This window comes from Nothoprocta perdicaria, unplaced genomic scaffold (assembly GCF_003342845.1).
Source record: "Nothoprocta perdicaria isolate Ctin4 unplaced genomic scaffold, notPer1 scaffold_65, whole genome shotgun sequence".
NCBI lineage: Eukaryota > Metazoa > Chordata > Aves > Tinamiformes > Tinamidae > Nothoprocta > Nothoprocta perdicaria.
The window spans coordinates 3,512,965-3,533,392 of NW_020455921.1; the positions used below are offsets into that span (position 1 = coordinate 3,512,965).

At 36.4% G+C, this 20,428-nt stretch overlaps 1 protein-coding gene across 1 annotated transcript in view; it reads left to right on the forward strand.

The window, feature by feature from the left end:
• The window catches only part of ST18 (ST18, C2H2C-type zinc finger), a 163,743-nt gene that overhangs the window by 137,871 nt on the left and 5,444 nt on the right, over positions 1 to 20,428 (forward strand). The window contains exons 13-19 of the mRNA XM_026050101.1: positions 2,296 to 2,541; positions 8,198 to 8,313; positions 10,610 to 10,672; positions 11,425 to 11,493; positions 17,077 to 17,139; positions 17,235 to 17,315; positions 18,441 to 18,662. Coding sequence (XP_025905886.1) covers positions 2,296 to 2,541; positions 8,198 to 8,313; positions 10,610 to 10,672; positions 11,425 to 11,493; positions 17,077 to 17,139; positions 17,235 to 17,315; positions 18,441 to 18,662 — 860 coding nt within the window. The remainder of the gene's footprint in view (positions 1 to 2,295; positions 2,542 to 8,197; positions 8,314 to 10,609; positions 10,673 to 11,424; positions 11,494 to 17,076; positions 17,140 to 17,234; positions 17,316 to 18,440; positions 18,663 to 20,428) is intronic.

Below are 20,428 nucleotides of genomic sequence, written 5' to 3' on the forward strand. Positions count from 1 at the left end.
TATAATAAAGCATCTCTCTCTTTAAGCTGTGTGATTGAAAATGTGAACTTTSTCAGGCAGGAGAAGCCAAAACAAGAGGTGTCTGAGTTTCTGAATTGGGAACAAGCAGATGGCTTGGTAGTGTTTTGGTCTAGATGGGCATCTGTCTTGGGCCTACAACTACAAAATGGAGTTAGCATCCTTGATTGAGGAAAGATTGCTGGGCTTCAATTTTCATTTTCTACTAACATTTACCTTCTGATTTAAGATATTTCATCTACTGCATTTTACCCTTAAATGTATCACYAACTGTTACAGAAGAGAAGGCTACATGAAGGAAGCTTGTGCCTCCAGTCCAGCTAAGACGGCCATCTCACCTTGCCTGCACAGAGGAAAAATACCCTGCTTCACTGTAGTTGTCTTTAAGATCCCCAAGTAAGGACAGGTTTCACTGTCCTAACTTTAAGCATTTAGCCATTAGGCTAATGATTTAATCTCCCACAATAGCTGCTGCGAAGAAAGAGAAATGAACTCTTTCTGTGAATTTCTCATCACTTTTGAAGACATCTAAAGAGAATGGAAAACTTGCCCTCTGGTCGTCTCTCTGTCTTTCCCAATTACTACAGAGGGTCCAAGTGATTTCTTTATGCAGCAGGTTTATTTTTATATTACTCAATACAGAAAGGCCAAATCTAGGCTTTTATGAACATCTCTTACAATTACACAGAACCTAACACATCTATCCCCAAATTCTCTGTTGATCTCTAAGCTTTGTGGTGATTCAGTTAAAAATAGTGATGAATTCAATAACAGGAGCACACAGAGAAGCATTAATTATAGCATTCTACATGTATATTATTTGATTAATCAGTTTTCCTATGGTCTGTTTTTATCCATAGTATCTGTTTTCTAGCTTAAGTGAGGTGATGTATACACCTAGACTACCAAATATTCCGAGAAGTCACCTCATTACTTTCAGCTATTTATCTCTTCCATTTCTTTAATAACTGTTTTCCATAGCAAGGGCCAATCTTATACTCATCACTATCTAAACAATTTGTCAGTATAGCCTATTGCTCTCTACTTAAGATCTACACATTAAATCCAGACAGTATTTCTACATTTAGAATATCAAAAACAAGCAATTACATTAAAAAAAAAAAAAAAAAACTAAATTATAGTCAATCTGAATAATTAGACTGGAACTACACAGGACCTTCAATAGCCACAGAGAAGTTCACTGTGGTAAATAAGCTCCATGTCACTGCTGGCTGCATTCCCAGTTTAGTGACCATGGCAAGAGAATTAAGGGAAAAATATCTCAATAGTAAGTGATAGGCACAGTATCTGCAACTTCTTAAGGATACTGTAGACATGCCTGCTTGGGCCAGTGTTTGAAAGTAAAGGGAAAGAGACTGATCCTTCAATTCAGAAAAAGCTCAGGATGAATCTTTCTAAAACTCTGTATGCACGAGATTAATTTTTTAGTGCTTCTGTAACAGGTTCCACGTTCATCAGCTTTTTTCATTCTGTRTACTGTCATTCTTTTCTCTGATCCCATCACATACTCCTGCAGTCAGAGTTTGCTGTCTGGAAAACTAGAGTCTTGGGTAACTCATGCTGGAGGCATCAGGAATTTCCAGCAAAACCTTAGGATCTTCCTATGCCTCTATTGATCTCAGTGCAGACCTGTGCCTCAGCACGGCTTAATCTGGCCCTGTTTAGTGACAAATCTGTACAAAAGTGATTTCCAAGTCAAACTCTGATGAAAGCAATATGTTATTTTCAGTATGTATGAAACCCTAATGAAAAAAAAAAAAAAAATCTCCTTTTATATCTTTTAGCATATTTCTCCCTACCCCCTTTCCCTCACAATGCAGATGTTGTAATATTTCTGGGGTGGGGGTGGGAGGGAGAGCAGTAATACTGGTGATGACCTAAACAATGCATTAATGCTTTTAACTGTGAATTGGGGTCATAGTTCTCTCTAAGAATAAAAAGATCAAGATTTAAAGCTAAACTTTTTTTAAATAAAACTAGATTTAGGGTGTATAGGTTATGATTTAGAGGCATCTTATTTAAATTCTACTTACTATATTTAAGCTGAGAAGCAGGGAAACCATTACCGAGGGTACTMCTAAGTCTGCCTAAGAGTTGGACATTAACTGATATAAATCGAAAAGCTGGGTTTAGATTCAGATAAATTTAAATAAAAGCTTACATTTACATTTATCCTTTAAAAGCACCACATGGTTATGTTGTAGACTCACCATGTTCATGTCTAAACATGTCTCCTTTTCCTGTTGCATGTCTCAGGGAGCTGAGATAGAAGTGGATGAAAATGGTACTCTGGATTTGAGCATGAAAAAGAACCGAAGCCAAGACAAAGTTATGCCTCTCACTTCTTCCAGTACAGCACTTCCTACTCCTTCCTCTTCTCCTTTCAAAACAAGTAGCATCTTGGTAAACGCTGCTTTCTACCAAGCACTTTGTGAACAGGAAGGTTGGGATACACCTATCAACTACAGCAAAGCCCATGGCAGGAGGGAAGAAGAAAAGGAGGTATCTTTTCAGCTTCTCAGTTTGTGAATTTTACCTTTGGAGGAATGGCAAAATGATAGTCTTCCGGATGACCAATCTAGTGCCAGTTTAAGGGAAATGCCTTCCACAAGGCACAGTTTTGTSAACATTGAGCTGGCTTTAATGGCCTCTCAGATTTTCTTTGGAAAAACCTGCTCTTACTGCCTACTTTCAGAGAGAGAAAACAAACAGTTATTAATTTTGGTAGGGATTGTGAGTGTCCTCAGGTATCTACARAAGGGGAATCAAGGAAATCCCAAATTAGAAATCATATTTTAAATTTTATTCCTGATGGGTCATTCCTATATCACATGCAAACAAATTATGTGAAGATCACTCAAAGAAATAAATATTAATGTATTTTTTCATGCATAAAGTAATTCTTTTACTATAAATTCTTATAATTCTAAATAACTCATTATTTAAATATTTAAATGCTTGTTTAGAACCTTGCCTATAAAATTCTATCAGTGGAAAATTTTATGCAGTATATTTCAAGAAATTTGTGCCAGTGAGTCCTAGGTCTCAAAAGTGGATCTCATGGTTCAGAATTCACTATGAGACTATACATTTGTAAATAAATAGCTGGTAATTCTTGAAGTTTTCAGTTGCAACAAGTAGCAGAATAGTTGATATATGTAATTTCCACTAATTGAATGCTGTCTATCCCATGRAGAAACAGAATGGAAAAAGTTTATGAATTTATACTGGTGTCTTGAATTTTTTTTTGATTAAACTTAAAAACCTAATGGCAGGCAGAAGATGAAAAACTAAATTCTTTTTTTCTATTTTGCCCTTTTATATCCACTTATGCTATGCTAGCAACATGGCAGCAGAGTCTCTTCTCTTAYGTTTCTTTCCTTTCCTTTTATTTTATAGGCAATTGTTTTATGTTTTCCTTTTGAATCTGTTAGAATGCAGATTACTTACATTTTTGTTAAACCAGGGACAGTCCATCAGCACTTTTTAAGGCTAGCTAAGTTAAATTTTGGCAATTAACACAGAGTCTCATAGATATCCCAATYTGGAGTTTTTATTCAGCTTCATAAACCTGTCTTCCCACTTATTTTTTTGTATGCCAAATTAAATATCCTTCAGATATCAAAACTTTATAGTGATAGAAGGATAATTYTAGAGTTGAGGTAAGGGATTCAGGCCTCCACTTCCAAAAATATCTGGAAAGAAAAGATATTTCAATCGAGTGAATAAAAATATATATCAAAACTGGGGCAAAAGATGACATTTTAAGACTTCTGATACAGTTGGTGSATCATTTCTTGGAGTTTGGGGTATCCTGAAGAGCCATTTGTTGTCACTTAGGTGGAGCTCTCCAGCTCAGCGGTGAGACTCTGGGAGGATCATCCTTATCGCAAGGCTTTGGAATATAGTTTATAGGCTGTGCTGCATAGTGAGTGAGTATATCCAGCTTGGAGAAAACTGCCTTGCTGCAGGGGATCAATTGGTGTCGCAGACTTGGCGGGGRGCCCGTAAAGCCGGTCCTCCTCCCCACTGCCAGCGCGGCTCAGCGAAAGAGCTAGAACAGGGGCACCTCAGCATCACCCTGCACTTCTCCAGGACCACGAAGGGTGGCTGGACACTTAGTTCGGCACAGGCCTAGGGAGATGGAGATGTCAGGAAAAAACTACATRAGGAGTCACGTTCAGGCATCCTTGTCCCTCGCATTCATGCTTTCATAGCATGCAGTTTGTCCTTAATCAGGGATCTGGCCCCAGACCTCTATTCTGAGGTTTTCTGATCCCATAGAGCATTGCCATGTCCRATGCTCTCTGGGCCAGAGGCTCTGTTTTGTAAATCGAAGACTGGCAGTTACTCTCATGCAAAGAAAATGAGTGATTATATCTATTTTTAATTCATTGTTATCTGGTTCATATGCACAACAGTTGCTTAATTTTGGTGGTAATTTCCAGAAAATATTGTCTCTCTCTCTCTCAGCGAAATAGCCTGTCCAGATGCCCCCTTAAAAAAAAAAATCTGAATTTGGAAAGAGCTCAAAATCTCTCCAAAAAGAAAGCACTGAGAAATAACTAGAGCTGTCAGTTAGTTCAACTGTCAGCTCTCCAAAGATTTCAGGGCTTAAAAATGTTAAAAGTGCCAGATGCTATTATCTGTTATTCATGTTACCATTATGTTCTGGTCTTTGCTGAAATCAATATAAACTTCCATCTGTACATTAATGGAGGTTCACTGCTTGCTTGCTTTATGTAGTGTGCATGTGTGAATACACACACGCTCTTTTTAAATATTAGTAGTGTTCAGAGTAATTGAACTGCTTTTGACTTTCTTCTTAGTCTAGAATTCCTCAGAATATTCATATAATTTAATTCTAAATCTGTTTGAATTGAAAAGGAAAAAAACATACATAGGTTTGACTTTGATTAACTGAGATGATTGTCACTTAAGAAGTGGAAAGGAATAAAGGTTCTTCCCAAGGGATTTGCCTTTCCTCCAAATCTCTAGAGAATCACAGAGCCCAAGACATGATGCTTCATGTCTTGTCCACCAAGTGTGGTGGACCAACAAATACCTTTTTATTTCTGACCTGYTTGTTCCAGCATTTTGGGGCACTTATACTGAAGCAAGACCCTAGAAAGGCAAGCATTTTAGGCATTCTTCTGCCTGCATTCTCTTTGCACTTTCTTGTGCAACTTCTACATATCTGAAGGTTTTATGTTGCTTTAATAATGACAGTGTTTCACAAGCTACTAAGCCAATGTTGGTGTAATTACCTGCTTAAATGTCTATATGCCTCCTTCATTCCTTAGAAATATGCTAAGGAATACTAACTAAAAAATAGACTGTTTACCCCCACTGCAAATCCTAGTACTCTGATATTTCTGATACTGTGTTCTTTCCTTTAGAAAGTTTTTCCTTCTGAAAAAAAAAAAAAAATCAATTGCTATGAAATTGCTTGTATGTGTGCATGTGCATGTGCAACTTGGTTTAAAAGTGTCAGTTCTTCTGGTAGCTATAGATATACATATGCCAACCTTAGTCTTGCCTTCTTAGTTTTGTTAACCTATTTCAGTGGAGGCTCATTAAATGGAGTAATATATTTGAATTATAATATAGTGAAGTATTTCAAGTATTTATATATATAAAACTCACAGTCAATCTTCTCTGCAGTACAATATCAAACAGTGACATAATGAATGTCATACACAAGTTCCTACTCCATCACCAGCGAAAGATCAAGAGATATCTTGATCCTTCCATTTGAGCTGATATCTTCCATTCCCAAATGGAATAAAGAACACAAACTATAGCTGAGGAAATTATTAAATCCTCCAACTTGAACTGTAGCTACACTTACCTGCTRTAGGTATATCCCAAGATCTATTGCACAGAAACATGGTGGTGTGCAAGAGTAGGTTTTTAACCGCCCTCTGCATCAGACTGGACATGAGTGGAAATGAATGGACATGAGGCTGATGCTTGCCTGGTATGGATATTTAGATAGGATGCAGCCAAGGCATGCATTAAGTCTTAGAAATGCAGAACCCATCCTCAGTTCAGTTATAGACATAGCCTACCTGGCTTTCTTGATAGAGAGAAAAAGTAAGGACAGGCAAGTTGGCCTTCTTCAATTTTCATTACTTTAAAAGACCACCTTACATTCGGCTTGCTGTTGTTTTGGCATCGGATTCATTGTAGCTGGGAAGAGAKGGGCACTATTCTGTTATTTCTTTCATGATTTTATAGGAAGTTGCACCAGTGGTGTACTATAAGAACTTGTCTTTACAGGTCTATAAGAAAGTCAGGTCAGAAAAGGTGGAAAAACAAAGCCAGTGACTAGAAATCTCATTCTTTTGATTGCGATGGCAAAACCACTCCAGTATTTCACTGGAAACCAAGATTTAACTTGATGTTGAAAAATAGTCTTTCTGGTTTCTTGAAACTTGAAAAAAAAATCATTTTCAGACTTTAGGGTTTTGATTTCTGTCTTTGGAGGATTTTCATAACTTTTTATATTAACATTTTAACAATATTATTTATTATTGGTTTTAATTTTATCTGTTACTTTCAATCAGAAGTTTTTCCTTCTAACAACTTCTAAGAGCTTGAAATATATGAGTTTATTTTTATGATATTTTAAAGTGTTACTTGCTAATTACCATGAAGAAGTGTTTAGAAAAGCTGAAGACACATATTTTATATTCTATATTTGTAGCATATGAGATTATTCCCAAACAAAGTAACCCCACAAATGTGGTTGCAAAAATCAGTAGTAATTGATATATCAATAATATGGCATGATTTCTATATGTATGTATAGTGTGAGTTACAGTAAGCAGTAGGTAGCCTGTATCAGAAAGCAGAAGGAAGTCATATTGAGAAGCCAGCCTCCAAACAGGCAAAGATGATGCCAGGATTGAGGACCATATGGAAGCTTTATCAGAAGAAACACCCCCGCAGAGCTTACAAGTCCCATTAGGCAGAATCTCCATTTTCAGTCCAGATTCTCCTCAGCCCTCTGCTCTGTGCTTAACAGCTCTGCAGACATCCCTGCCCCTCTGTCCTGGCACACTCCTCAGTTGTGCAAGCCCAGAGCATCCATGGCACCAGCCCTGAGAGYTTAGCAGGAGCTGGGAGCTTCCCCATCAACCGCTGGTAGCAGTTTCTTCTCCCACACTGTAGCCCTGGGAGGTATCTACCTGCGTAACTGAGCAGAGTTAAAAAGCCCACATGAAATCCCAGCAGGGGTTTATACAAATTTGATAATTAATGCCATGGACTTTGGAGATTTCTTAAATGTTACATCATCCACAGAGCAGTCCCCTGGAAGTGAAACACTTATCCTTCACACAAATGATAATAACTGAAGGCATTAATCATCAAACAGTATCAGCCAAGCTATTTTGAAGTGATCRAATACGATTTTTTTCAGTAAATGAAAATATGATATCCTTACAGGTTTCCAGATTTTCAAAATGACTTCCTAACAGAATGAATACTCATGGTTCCCTAGCATTCATCAAACATCACTGGATCAGTGATGATTTTCATCTACATATAGTAGAAATTGAAAACTATCCTAACAGCCTTCTATTAAAGAAAATTTCCAAACATTTTTATGCTGATAAGTTGCATTTTAACAAGAATCTGCTCTGTGGATAAGGTAACATTTTGATGGAACGACCTAGAAGATATTACATTTTTACATAGCTTTATGTACAGTAGTTTTGTAATCTATATTACAAAAAGATATAGCATGAGGGTATCCTCAATTGTGTACTAAGCTAAGTGATGTATTTACATAGAAAAAGCAACAATATTTGTAGSCCTTATGTGCCTCTGTATATTTTGTTCTCTGTGTTTATTTTTCTTGGATCTTTATCACCATTTTACAAATTAAAACAGATTTTCTTTATATATGGAATATCACAGCATCTCAGAAATAATTAGATGAATATAGAGTWGTAACACTGGTATAAATTAATTAATGTCTCTAAATGCAATGTATTAAACTTTCTTCACTWTTTTCCTCATCATTTCCTATGATGTTTATTTTCTAAAGTTTCCAAAGTGATTATCTTCTTGCCACAGTAAAAATTATTACTGAATATAAAAAAGTCTTAAAGAGAGAAACCTTTCTTGATGTTCTCATTTAATATTTCAGAAAGATCCAGTGAACTCTACAGAAAAYGTGGAAGAAAGAAAGTATCCAGGAGATGTCTCCATACCAAGTCCTAAACCCAAGCTCCATTCAAGAGATCTCAAAAAGGAACTTATCACGTGAGTCATAAGAAAATGTTGTGTTTTTCTCTTTCCTTTCTAAAGCCTTACTACACATTTTTTGTGATTGAAGCACATCTGTAGGAGCCCAGTATGGAGCCTTATGGGACTATTCACTGGCACCATGCAACTTGGTATAAATGAGGTTTGCAGCTAAGAGAGGCCAGCTTTGAGGGTCTGGCCTCATTCATGACTTGACTTTATTCCTGATATGAATAGGTATCAAAGTTCCTACTGCAAAACACACAGTATTCTGTAGTGTGCAGCAGCTCTACTGATCCTTAGGTAGTTCAGTAAACAACTTCCTTTTGGGCAGTCTTTGTTATAGACCAAGAGTTTGTGTCTGAGAAGTCTTGGAGACTTCTATACAAAAGATGCAAAGTTCATAAGAAGTTAAAACACAAGGCGGTAGTGACATGCCCCAGAAGATATCTGTGTTTAAAAGCAGAGTTTGTCATTCTATCCAAMTGAAAATCCAGTGGATGCACACTTTCACCCTTTGGGAAAATAGACTAATATTTTCTTCTCCCAAGTACAATCTTTCTTGATCTATCTTAAATGCCAAGACTGTCCTGTCAAAAACTGCACATAAGCCAGTTTGATCCCATTACATCTTTCTGCATGCAGCAGCCTGTTTTGGTTTAGAATCATTTCAGTGAAATTGTTCAGACCAGTGAAATCACTAGACACTTTTCAAAATCTCAGCAGGGCTCCTCAAAATAGCCTATTGAACCTATTTTACAGCATCTTGCTATCAATGGAATGGTCTTACTGTAATAGTCATCGGGGTCTTGGTACTTCAGTTTTCAGCCCAAAACAGAGTAGGTGTCTCTTGCACCCTTAGCCAAGTGCGCTCAGTATTGCTTAGTGGTGACAGTCTAAAGCGTGTCACTGAAGCAGGTTCAGTCACAAATAAATGAGTCTCATCCTCTCACCCTGTCCTGCTCTCCGGACTTAGTAGCACTGAATCAGTTGGATACGCCTCTCTCTCTAGAAGAGGCCCCATTTCCCTGGGGCAAGCTTCTCTAAAGAGCGATTCTTTCACCCCATGCCATGAAGCCTGCGTGTTGTCTGCTCATCATTTTGTGTCTGCAGTTGTAGTTCATGACCTAAAGTGCCACAGATCATGTTTGTTTAGCCTCTTTTAAGACAAATGCATATAAAAATTGCTGTGAGTTTATCTGCTGAAAATTATAATGGCTTTTTCTTCTATAATGTGTTCCTTTGTGATATTGACCAGTTCTGAGATGGCCATTAAATACTTCGCTGTTTCTCTTAGTAATAAATCCCCAGAGTATTTAAAGGAGCAATGCTTTGCTTATAGTGTTTTTTAGTCTGTGTTGCACAATGAGCASAAACAGACATCTAATATATGTGGCTGTCCAGAAAATTAATCAAGAATTAACATATAAGAAGAATCTATAGGCAATATAAAAAAAAAGACTGCATTTACTGTAAACCCACTGAGCTCAGAACTCATACTGAGCAATTGAGTACATGTGGCTCCATCATGAGGAGGTTTTTAAAATGACATTATCATTTACTAAGAAAAATTTCTGAAGTAGTTACTCAACTGTGGTGAACTATTGTATGAATACYACCTCCTAGCATGTGCATTGTGGAATATACTTCTGTCTTTTGGCATATAGAAATCTTTCTTCCTAGATTTATGCCACCTTCTTATCATTTTATCAATTCAGCTGAGAAATTTTGTGACCTTTCTGAACCTTGTCTGTCTGCACTTGGTGTGTGCTTTCTGTTCTGCAAGCAACCATAATAACAAATTTCACTTGATGTCAGCAAATAAAGATTGTATGTGTTTCTTAAAATGTTTTTTAATATTACTCAGAAGCTAAGGGAATGATGTCAGATATTATGGTTCACTAGCTGGTGATATACAGGAGAACAGATTAGAAATTTCAAACTTATCATTTATGAATTGCTATCAAAATTTGTTACCATTAGTGAAACTGCCTTTTTCGGTACCAAAACTGTAACTGAAAATCTGTGCAGAAAATCATGGTTGTTTTGCATTACATATAAATAAAAAAAGTCTAATTTCTTTGCATGCAAATATGAATACTTTTTTCAGTCCTGTAAATGTCTCAATTAGTAACCAAAAACCAGAAATGTCATGTAAGTTTTGCTAGTTTTCGGTAATGGGATAATAGTTTTGGAATGGTTATTAATGAATGTGATTGTCCAAAGAATTATTATGTAGTTCATTGCAGAGTAGGGTGAGTTTGTTATATATTATATATACACTCTTGCTTCTTGTTGTATCTTCTTTACACAGCTGTCCAACTCCAGGATGTGATGGTAGCGGTCATGTAACGGGAAACTATGCCTCACACCGCAGGTAAGAAACAACAGGAAACACAAAGCAGAAAGTAGAGCTGCTTTTAGCTATTGTCACCCTTTAACRAATCCTTTTACCAGCTAGGGATGCAAAGATAATTTTGTAGAAAATAATCCATGCAGAATTGTGTCTCTTTTTAGATTCTCTTATGTTTTGTGCATGTTTTGAATAAATACATTGATGGAATTGAGCAGCATTTASATATTACTTAAGCTGCATGTCTTCGCTGTGACCTACAGATAAGTCATTCTATAAAATTTTCATTTCCCTAAGTGTAAAAGAACTCTCCATACAACTACTASTGCGTGGGATTTTAATTGAGATTTCTGCAAGCATCTCCACAGGTGGCTTTGAAACTCACAGAGCTAAAAACACACACTGTAGGTACCAAATATTTTGCTCAGGTTATTGGTCAGCCTGAGGGGCTAAAATAATAAYTAAATAATAAAATAAAAATCTGAAAGCAGATTTGCTTTTTCCAACCATGTAGAGCAGATGTTCTACCTGCCCTTTACACTGGTAATATAATGTAAAGGCTATCTGTATCACTGCMAATCTTCATGGGGACTTAGGAACCTCTAGTTCTGTCCAAATCACCTTCCAATAACTTAAGAATTATGGACTGATAATTGTTGATCCTGCTTTGCCAACATCAAATATTTTTTCCCAGTGTGAAACGTGTATTCCCAGAGGTTGTTTTTTTAAGRAAAAAAAAACTGCTTTATTGACACATTTCACATCTCTTTTCTTAGTGTCTCTGGATGCCCATTAGCTGACAAGACATTAAAATCTCTTATGGCTGCCAACTCCCAGGAGCTTAAGTAAGTATTGATAACAGCAAAAATGTGATAAAAAAATCTGATTGTTCTTTCTTTCTCATTGACATGAGGCCTACTTTAATGAAAAGTAGGCATCAGCATCTGCCTACTTTAATGAAAAATTATCTGATTTCCTTTGAGCTAGGTCAACCCTTTGTTGAAAATTTCAAAATAAACTGAATTTCCAGTAAGACAGATTTCACTCTTCTCCATTTGTCTGTCTTCTTTTTTTTGTACCTCTTAATTTCCATGTACTAATTAGTACCTGAAGGAAGAATATGTACTAAGAAAGAGACTGTTGACATGGTGTTTCTGACTCAGACAGAAACAGGAAGTATCTTACATGTAAGGATGATCTGGCAAATAACTCCATCTCATCAGCATAAATAAATTCTCTCTCTCTCCCTCTCTCTATATATAAAATGTAGGAATAAATCTAAAAATCAAACAGAACTCCTGCAAAACAGTTTTCATCATTCCATATATTATGAATTTAAAGTCACTGAAGCAGACATCAAGTCATATGATTTGGTGCTGGCAAAATTCTCACCATGAAATGTCACTTACAAAAGGACTCTGCAGGCTCTGCTATAAGGACAGATGTATAGGGACATATGAATATTTCAAAAATCTGTAGTCAAGAGAGGCACTGGCAACCAGTCATCTAGTTATTGAATTGGCTATGTTAATAAGGATGTGGGGAAGAGGAAAGGATAATTAGAGTTCTTTCATAGCTTTCCCTATGCAACTTGTAAATTGGATCCCATAATAAATGCCTTGGAAATTTCATGAATGTATGCAAAAAGAGGAGAATCCTATGACTGTATTTTCTGACCTTCTGGAGCTTCATTCCTAGTTCAGACAGAAGAAAATGAAGTCTGCTCATGACACTTTTACACTATCATGATGGTATTTTTTTAGTAGTAGTAACTACATTCAGGCCTGACTCAGGGTTTAGTCACAAATGAGCTTCTCCAGATCATATGGTAGTGCATTGCACTCTGTATTTTGGCAACTTGTGTTGTAAATATGATGAACTGGAGCTACAGAGGTGAAGCTGCTGGAGATGCAGCAAAATAGCAAAGARAGGTCATCAATATAGGCAACTGATCAAATCATATCCCAATGCCAGTAGGTAAAGCAAATACCAAAGCCAGTACACAGTGGCATAATGCTTCTGCTCTTGGATCATTAAATCTCAAAGATACAAAATTTGGTTTTAGTTTGTTTTAAAAAGAGCAGCACAAGAAGGAGGCAACTGACTTGTGAAAATGCTGACAAATTTGAAATCATTTGCTGAGTCATATATATTTGTCCCTGCTTTTGTTGGCTTTCTGCCATAAATAGAAGCTCACACAAATATTTTGAATAGTTGCTCCTCATGCAGCCCCTTCCCCCCATATTCATGTGTGAATAAGGAAATTTGCATACCAATATGGTTATTTTTCCACTAAAGCTTCTAGAGTTTTGGTCATGCCATAAGGAAAGAGGAGCAACAGCATATGACTTGAATGACAAACTGCACAGTGTACGCCATGTATAATAAGTGAGTTGTGAAAGACAAAGTCAAAGTTCATGAACATTTCACATACAGAAATATGTTGCATAATGTACTTAGCATTTAATTTCAATTAACTAGAAAAAGAGCAAAATCAAAATCTGTTCACAGACAATTTGCAAAAGGAAAAAGGACTAAATAAATACTTTTTTCCACAAATGCACTACCTTATTTTAGTTTCCTTCAAACATTACTCAGGTGAAATTTTAAGTAAAATTCTTTAAAAACTTGTGGGTTTTTTGTTTTTTGTTTTTTTTTTTTTTTTTTTGACAAGGAATGTCTAAATATAATCTTATGCCACAAACTGCAATCATATCTATAGTGGTATAATATAGTTATGTCAGTAGTTAATTTTATTTCATAGACATGTAAGGAAAGGGCTTAAATGCTCATAGAAGCAGGTCATCAAAGAACCCTCATATAGTTAGGCATAAATATGAAAAAGCTGGATTTTTTTCCAAATGTTATTCAGATTTAAATTGCCAGAACTGAGATAGGATTTTGGCTATATTTGTGAATCTCTAAGCCAGCAAAGTCACAAGATTTCCATGTGATCTACAGTTTTGAAATAAAGAAGATTTGTTCAAAAAGAGTGCCTTTGAGTCAGATTTGGGAAATATTAAAKATGAATATTATTACTGCACAAAGCAATTTAAGGTGATCAAATTAAGAAATACTAAAGTTGATAATGATTTATAGATTTTAAAGCTCTAAGGGATAATTATGGTTGATCATTCAATTTCACTTCCTCTGATATYAGCAGAGTTGCTTATCACTCCTTAAAGGAATTTAAAATAATACTTTAGAAAGATAGAAATTGCTTAGAATTCAGCAATTTTAAAAAATAGATAATCAATTCTATCCCTAAATAAAATGTTATATTGATTAAATAACAACTTATTAAGAAATATTCTAGCAGATTTCATATAACAAATTGGTATTTATCCCTATTCCATAGTTAGCATGACATATTTCACTCAGGAGTTTTTCTTAACTAATCATAGTGTGCTTACAAAAACTAAGCTCATATCCAGTCTTCTCTGTGAATAACTCCTGGAAACTTTACAGTGAGCAAGGTACCAGAAATGCTCGTAGATCTGCAGCTCTATTCATCAATTTCCAGGGAAGTCATACTTCATTTAAATAAAATGAAAATAGTCCTGTTGGAGAAGGGCACAGATTGACAAGTATTCAATGGSTGGTAACAATGTCTGTTTGAAATCACTGTGAAGCTATCATGGACAATAAACTCCATGAACTTTAGAAGAATCTGTACCAGGGACCCTTTCAAGAGTTAATATCTTTCAGCTTGACACACCTCCAGTGTGAATCTGATTTGCTTGACTCTAAATAGAAATCCTCAAGAGAGGATGTCTCTCCAAACTGGAGCACCAGTCAAAACTCATCAGCCAGTCAGAACGTGATGAAGTTCCACAAACCATGGGGCAATATAGTGTTGGTATATCCTATCTTGTGGAAATTCAGATATGACCCATATTTGGAAAATTCAGTTCAGTAGCCTTGTGTCTTACTAGTGCAGGTTATGTCTAAATTGTCAGTAGTACACCTGCAATGTCATCCTATAGTTCAGTTAATACTAATAACATCTCAGTCCCAAATCTTTAATGACCTGAATAATATCTTGAATTCAAATCTCTAAAATGAAAACTGTCTTCTGACAGAAGTTTCACAAATAGACAAGAAGATGCAAAATTATTTCAGTGTCATTTTTAAGTCCATAATAGACTCATGATCTGAAAAATGTCTCCCATAAAAAGCTCTTACCAAAATAAATCTCTGTATAGTCTATCTGGTCAGATCTTCCATCTGTGACCATCTGATAAAATTAGTAGCCAAAATTAATATCCATAGTATTTGACATGTATTTTGAATTTACTTGTGAGCCATCACACTCTCCAGATATCTGCCCTTGCTGCTTGCTTCTCATCATATTGTGCCCACTCATTATCCTATGCTCAGACAGGTCAACATTTAGCTCCACACAGTCAAGCATATCTGGGACACTRCAACCCACACCTCTACCCTAGCTGTCAGTGTGAAACATGTCATTCTGCCAAAATATTTTGTTCAGAAAATGTCGTTTTAACATGTTTTGACGTGGTCTTTAAAAGAATTCCCTTTTCTACAGTTTCTACAGTTTAAATTATTTGTGAATTCTAATTTAATCAATTAATACATTTGGTCATGCCCAAAGAAATCACMTTTTTGACAAATTAATTCTCAGAAATTAGTTTCAAATATTCTATGAAGAGTTAAGCTACAATGGATATTGCAGTTGTTTATTTAGATTTTCGTGGAGCTTCTAGATCATGGAGCTTCTAGAGAGGGTCCAGAGARGAGCAACTAAGATGATTAAGGGAATGGAGCATCTCTCGTATGAGGAGAGACTGAGCGAACTGGGCCTGTTTTCTCTGGAGAAGAGAAGGCTGAGGAGGGAATATGATTAACATGTATAAGTTCAGGAAGGGAGAATGCAGGGAAGAAGGGGACAAGCTATTTTCATTGGTGGCCAGTGATAGGAGTAATGGGTAAGTAAGGGGTAATGGGCATAAGCTGAAACACAGGAAGTTCCATGTCCAGGTGAGGAGGAACTTCTTTACTGTGAGGGTGACACAGCCCTGGAACAGGCTGCCCAGGGAGGTTGTGGAGTCTCCTTCTCTGGAGGTCTTCAAAACCCGCCTGGATGCCACCCTGTGCCACATGCTCTAGGTGTGCCTGCTTGAGTGGGAAGGTTGGACTAGATGATCTCTAGAGGTCCCTTCCAACCTTGAATATTCTGTGATTCTGTAATTTTTTTTTTTAGATGTCAATTTATCAATAACTTTAATAAACAACCCATCTCCTCCTCTCAGTAAGAAGTGAATCTTTTAAGGGATTTTGAAAGCTGCCAATTTCCATAGTGGTTTAGTACAAGATTATTTGACACAACTTTATCTAATTCTGATACTCTAAAAAAGATAGCATTTAAAAGTCCTTTAGRGATTCTTAACATCCTTAGAGCTTAGTGCTTTACAATACAGAAACGTAGAAATGGCCGACAAATCTTCTAAAAGTATTTTGCTTGTGTTGCCCTGTATTCTGAGGTATGTTTTTTTGTTGCTGTTGTTCTCTTAAAAACACACCCACCTACAAATGCAGTTCTCTCAAATGAAAAAAAAAAATCTCTCTGAAAGCTGACATTACTTCTCAGGTGGAAGGTGGTAGCAGTAAGGCCTTGCTCTGAAACCACAGAAGTCAATGGAAAGACCTACCAACTGCAGTAGACTTTTCAAGCACATTCTTCATGCACGGCCAGCAGGCCAGGCACTTACCCACCCAGAGCACCAGTGGGACGCTAATGGGCAGAATTGTTTCCCTAGATGTATGTTTTGGTATTAAACATTCATATTTGAAAATGTCTCTGTTGCACATACACACACTAACAAAAGTCCCTTAACTGTAAGTTTTAAAGGTAATTTACTTGTGAAGCCAATCAAATCTAGTGTTAGATACAGCCCTGTTGTACACTTACTGTGCTAGAAAATATAAACTACTAAATTCAGATTCTGGCTATCACATTGACAGTGTTGATGGCCAAAAGTAAAAATGTTTCTCTGCTTCCATTTCCTCTTCTGTAAATACTGGCAGAGTGCTTATTTGTATCTGTACCTGTAAAACATCAGCAAACAAACACATAACAGTACATTTACAAATAGATCAATATTGAGCTTTTTCTTTTTTTTTATGTTGATCCAGCACAAGAAAAAAAGGCCTGGTGAAAAAAAAAATTATAAACTATTTAAACATGTATAATATGCAATATACTTCACATTACTTATTAAAATTCAGATATATAGTAAAAATAAAAAAGCATTTTGCTCATTTAAAAAAAAAATAAGAACTAGTTTTAATTATTCAACAAAGGCTCTATTATTCCTTCTTCCATTCTAGACAAAATACACAAGGTACAGTTTGCTTATTGTTACTGTTGCAGCTGTATTTTGTAAGTTCCCTGTATTTTCCTATAGGTGCCCAACACCTGGCTGTGACGGTTCTGGCCACGTGACTGGGAATTATGCATCACACAGAAGGTATGAATCATCCCATTGTTTGGAGCTGCAGCACTCTCAGTTTTCAGCAAACAGCAGTGGAAAGAGATTGCTTTTATTCTGTGTACTTCTTTCAGCTTGTCTGGTTGTCCTCGTGCCAGGAAAGGAGGTATCAAAGTGACTCCTACCAAGGAAGAAAAAGAAGACCCTGAACTTAAGTGAGTAGCAAAAATACAGGTCAATCAGCAGTCAAGGGGAAAAAAGAAAACAGACAGAGCTCATGACCCGATGAGAACTTGACCATAGCAAATGAGACACATGAGAATATGTCCTACAGCTGGAAGCAAATCTAGTATTTCTGTGCCTAGTGAAGCTTTGTGGAGTCCATTATCTTGGAGCTTGAAAAGTTGGGAAGGGTGACTGTATTTGCTTTCATTGTTCCGGTTATTTTAAACAGCACTGTTCAAGTGACACCTGGTTCAGATTTTGGCAAAATAAATGAAAATAAATAATCCCTGCCTTAAGGGAGATTTTCCCATGTCAATTGTGGTTGTCATCAGCATGGAACCAAATAGTAAACCCAAACTGCAAACAATAACTGAGCTCATGAATACAGAGTGCTAGCGTTGACCTAGAGAAATAGTTAAAACATGGTGACACTTTTAAAATATACCCCAGAGAACTTATTGTGTGTAAGTTTCATGCCATTCTTCTGTTTATGGTTAAAATTTCACTAGAGGTGTAACCTGGTAATTCAATAAAGATTAACCGTGTTCTTTACTTGAATGCACATTCCATCAAATAAGTAAATTATCAACTGCCAGAATATGGGTATCAAGATTTGGTTACACTTGGGATCATTCTTAATACCTGCTAATGATGCATAGCAGGCAGCATAACTTTGACAGAACAGTTCAGGAAATCCCAAATTTTTCTTTGCAAGTATTTGCATACAAATTTTCCAACTGCAGAAATCCACTCTCTACTTTACACCAGGAAAATATATAGAGAAAAGAGAATACTGACTTTTTCACATATTTGCAAAAGTGTGATTTATTACCTCTGGTAGAATTTCAGTTTTTATTGCTGGTAAAATACCATCTAAATTAATGTTCTAGTTCCTTGGGCTGTATAACTGGACTTTAAAATGCCTAAGATTCAAATAAGCTAAATGCTTAAGCTTGGCTTGACATGAATTGAATGCTTAGGTTTTGAGGCCACRTTTCAACACAGCAGTATAAAGGGCATAGACAATAGGAATTGTTTTCTTGTATTTTCTTGAGATTGTCTTCACCTGCTCTGTCCAGTTAAAATGAGAATGTTCTATTACTGTGTTTCTGTAGATGTCCAGTCATAGGCTGTGATGGCCAAGGTCACATATCAGGTAAATACACTTCTCATCGCACTGCTTCTGGTTGTCCTTTGGCTGCCAAGAGACAGAAGGAGAGTCCTGTCAATGGGTCTTCACTATCCTGGAAAATGAACAAACAAGAGCTGCCACACTGTCCTTTGCCAGGCTGCAACGGGCTGGGTCATGTTAATAATGTTTTTGTCACCCACAGAAGGTATAACTTTGTGTTTTCTTTTTTTACTTTTCCTAACAATCTGCTGTTAAGTTGGCATCATATAAGACTATTGCCTAAATGAATTGTGTTGTAGTCTTTTAAGTAACAATATAGTTTACACTGTAACTGAAGTAGTATGGGATTGAAATTTTGAGAGGGTTGGGATGAACTTCTTACTCTTCTATGCATTTCCATATGCTTTTCCATTACCATGTGACTTTCCACATTCTTTGTTTYGTCTTAACACAGTTTCAATACGATGAAAAATTTAATAGAGTTCATTCCTAGACAAATATGGAGTTATATCTGTATATCCTATATATAAAATGCAAGTATCGTTGACATGTCAGCAGAAAGGATTTAGCAAGAGCTCTGAGTGCATTCATTTTATCATTCCACTGATGGAAAAAGCGATTTTCAAAAAGTTTGTGTTTAAACAACTAAAGGCAAACAAAAAGTAACGATGCAGAATCTCTATTAATTACCAAAGTTTTAAGTTTTACAAAGGAAAAAATCCCTCTAAAGTGGGAATCACATATATAAACAGTAACAATAATCACCATTATTTTCCATATCACTATGAAAACCCTAATGGCATATGAATGAATAGGTTTCTATTCACTCCATAATAATCAAAGAATCTGCCTATAGAAGCAGAGTTATTACCTGGTGAAGTTTGATCTCCTATGTATATCAGGAATTAAATCTATATTCTATCCCTCCTTTGCTTTCTTTCTAACAGTCTGAACCAACTTCTCCATCACAAGAATATCCAAGATGGTTCAGTCTGATTCGGCAGAACTCTCTGTCAAAAATCACAGCCTATGAAATCTGGTGTTTAATGGCCCTCCAGCAAGTTCCATTACTCTTACTCTTCCTTTTCCTTTGACCCTTGGGTTTGATTTGGTGAGCCACTCCTGATTTTCCTCTTTTTCCCATCTCAGTCAGAAGCTTGGAAGTCCATTTGTGGCTCTGCCCCCGCCCGCTCCCAGTTCAATCCTAGAAYTGGTTAATACTTCTTAGGCTGCAAACTCCAGAGTAATACATGGTCATACAGAGCTCTTAGATCAGTTGCTAGGGCACTGTCTTAAAGTTTGGGTGATCTCTTTTCGAGTCCATCTGAGTGTCTGCTTTGCACCTGAGTCTGCTTATTTTGTGTTTCCTATTGGATGGATCCCAACTGCCAAAGATATCTATGCAGGAAGACACATCACAAGTTCTTAGCTGAAATTTTAGGCAATATGAATGTTGACTTTGGCTGCTTTCTATTAGTTCTTCCACTTTATAATGGATGAAATGGAATCAACACATCCTGGAAATATTGAGTGATAAGTTCACAGAAGGGTTGTGAACAGCTCATGTGGAAAGATATGAGGGCACCCAACAATTTGTAGTACAGAGAAACCCCCATAGCAGCAGGTTTGCCCAGTACTTCAACATTATGACTGATATGCCATTCTGTTTAACTCCTGCTAATCAATATGGTAATTTGAAGGAAAACTGTTAGCTGCTTGCAGCTCATCCTGCAGATGATTCATATCCTACTTAAGGCTGGAAGACATTCAAGAACATGTTAGTTAAAATGAGGTCCTTATTATAGTTTTGGACATACTGTCCAAGCTAGCACTCCTGAAGCCTAACAAGTCAGCTGTGGCTTTGATACATTATTTTGATTAATTTTTGCTCTGAACAGAAATAATAAACAGTATTTTAAATCTGGAGAACCATTATGTCCCTCTACATATCTTTTAGCTAGGCAAATGTGA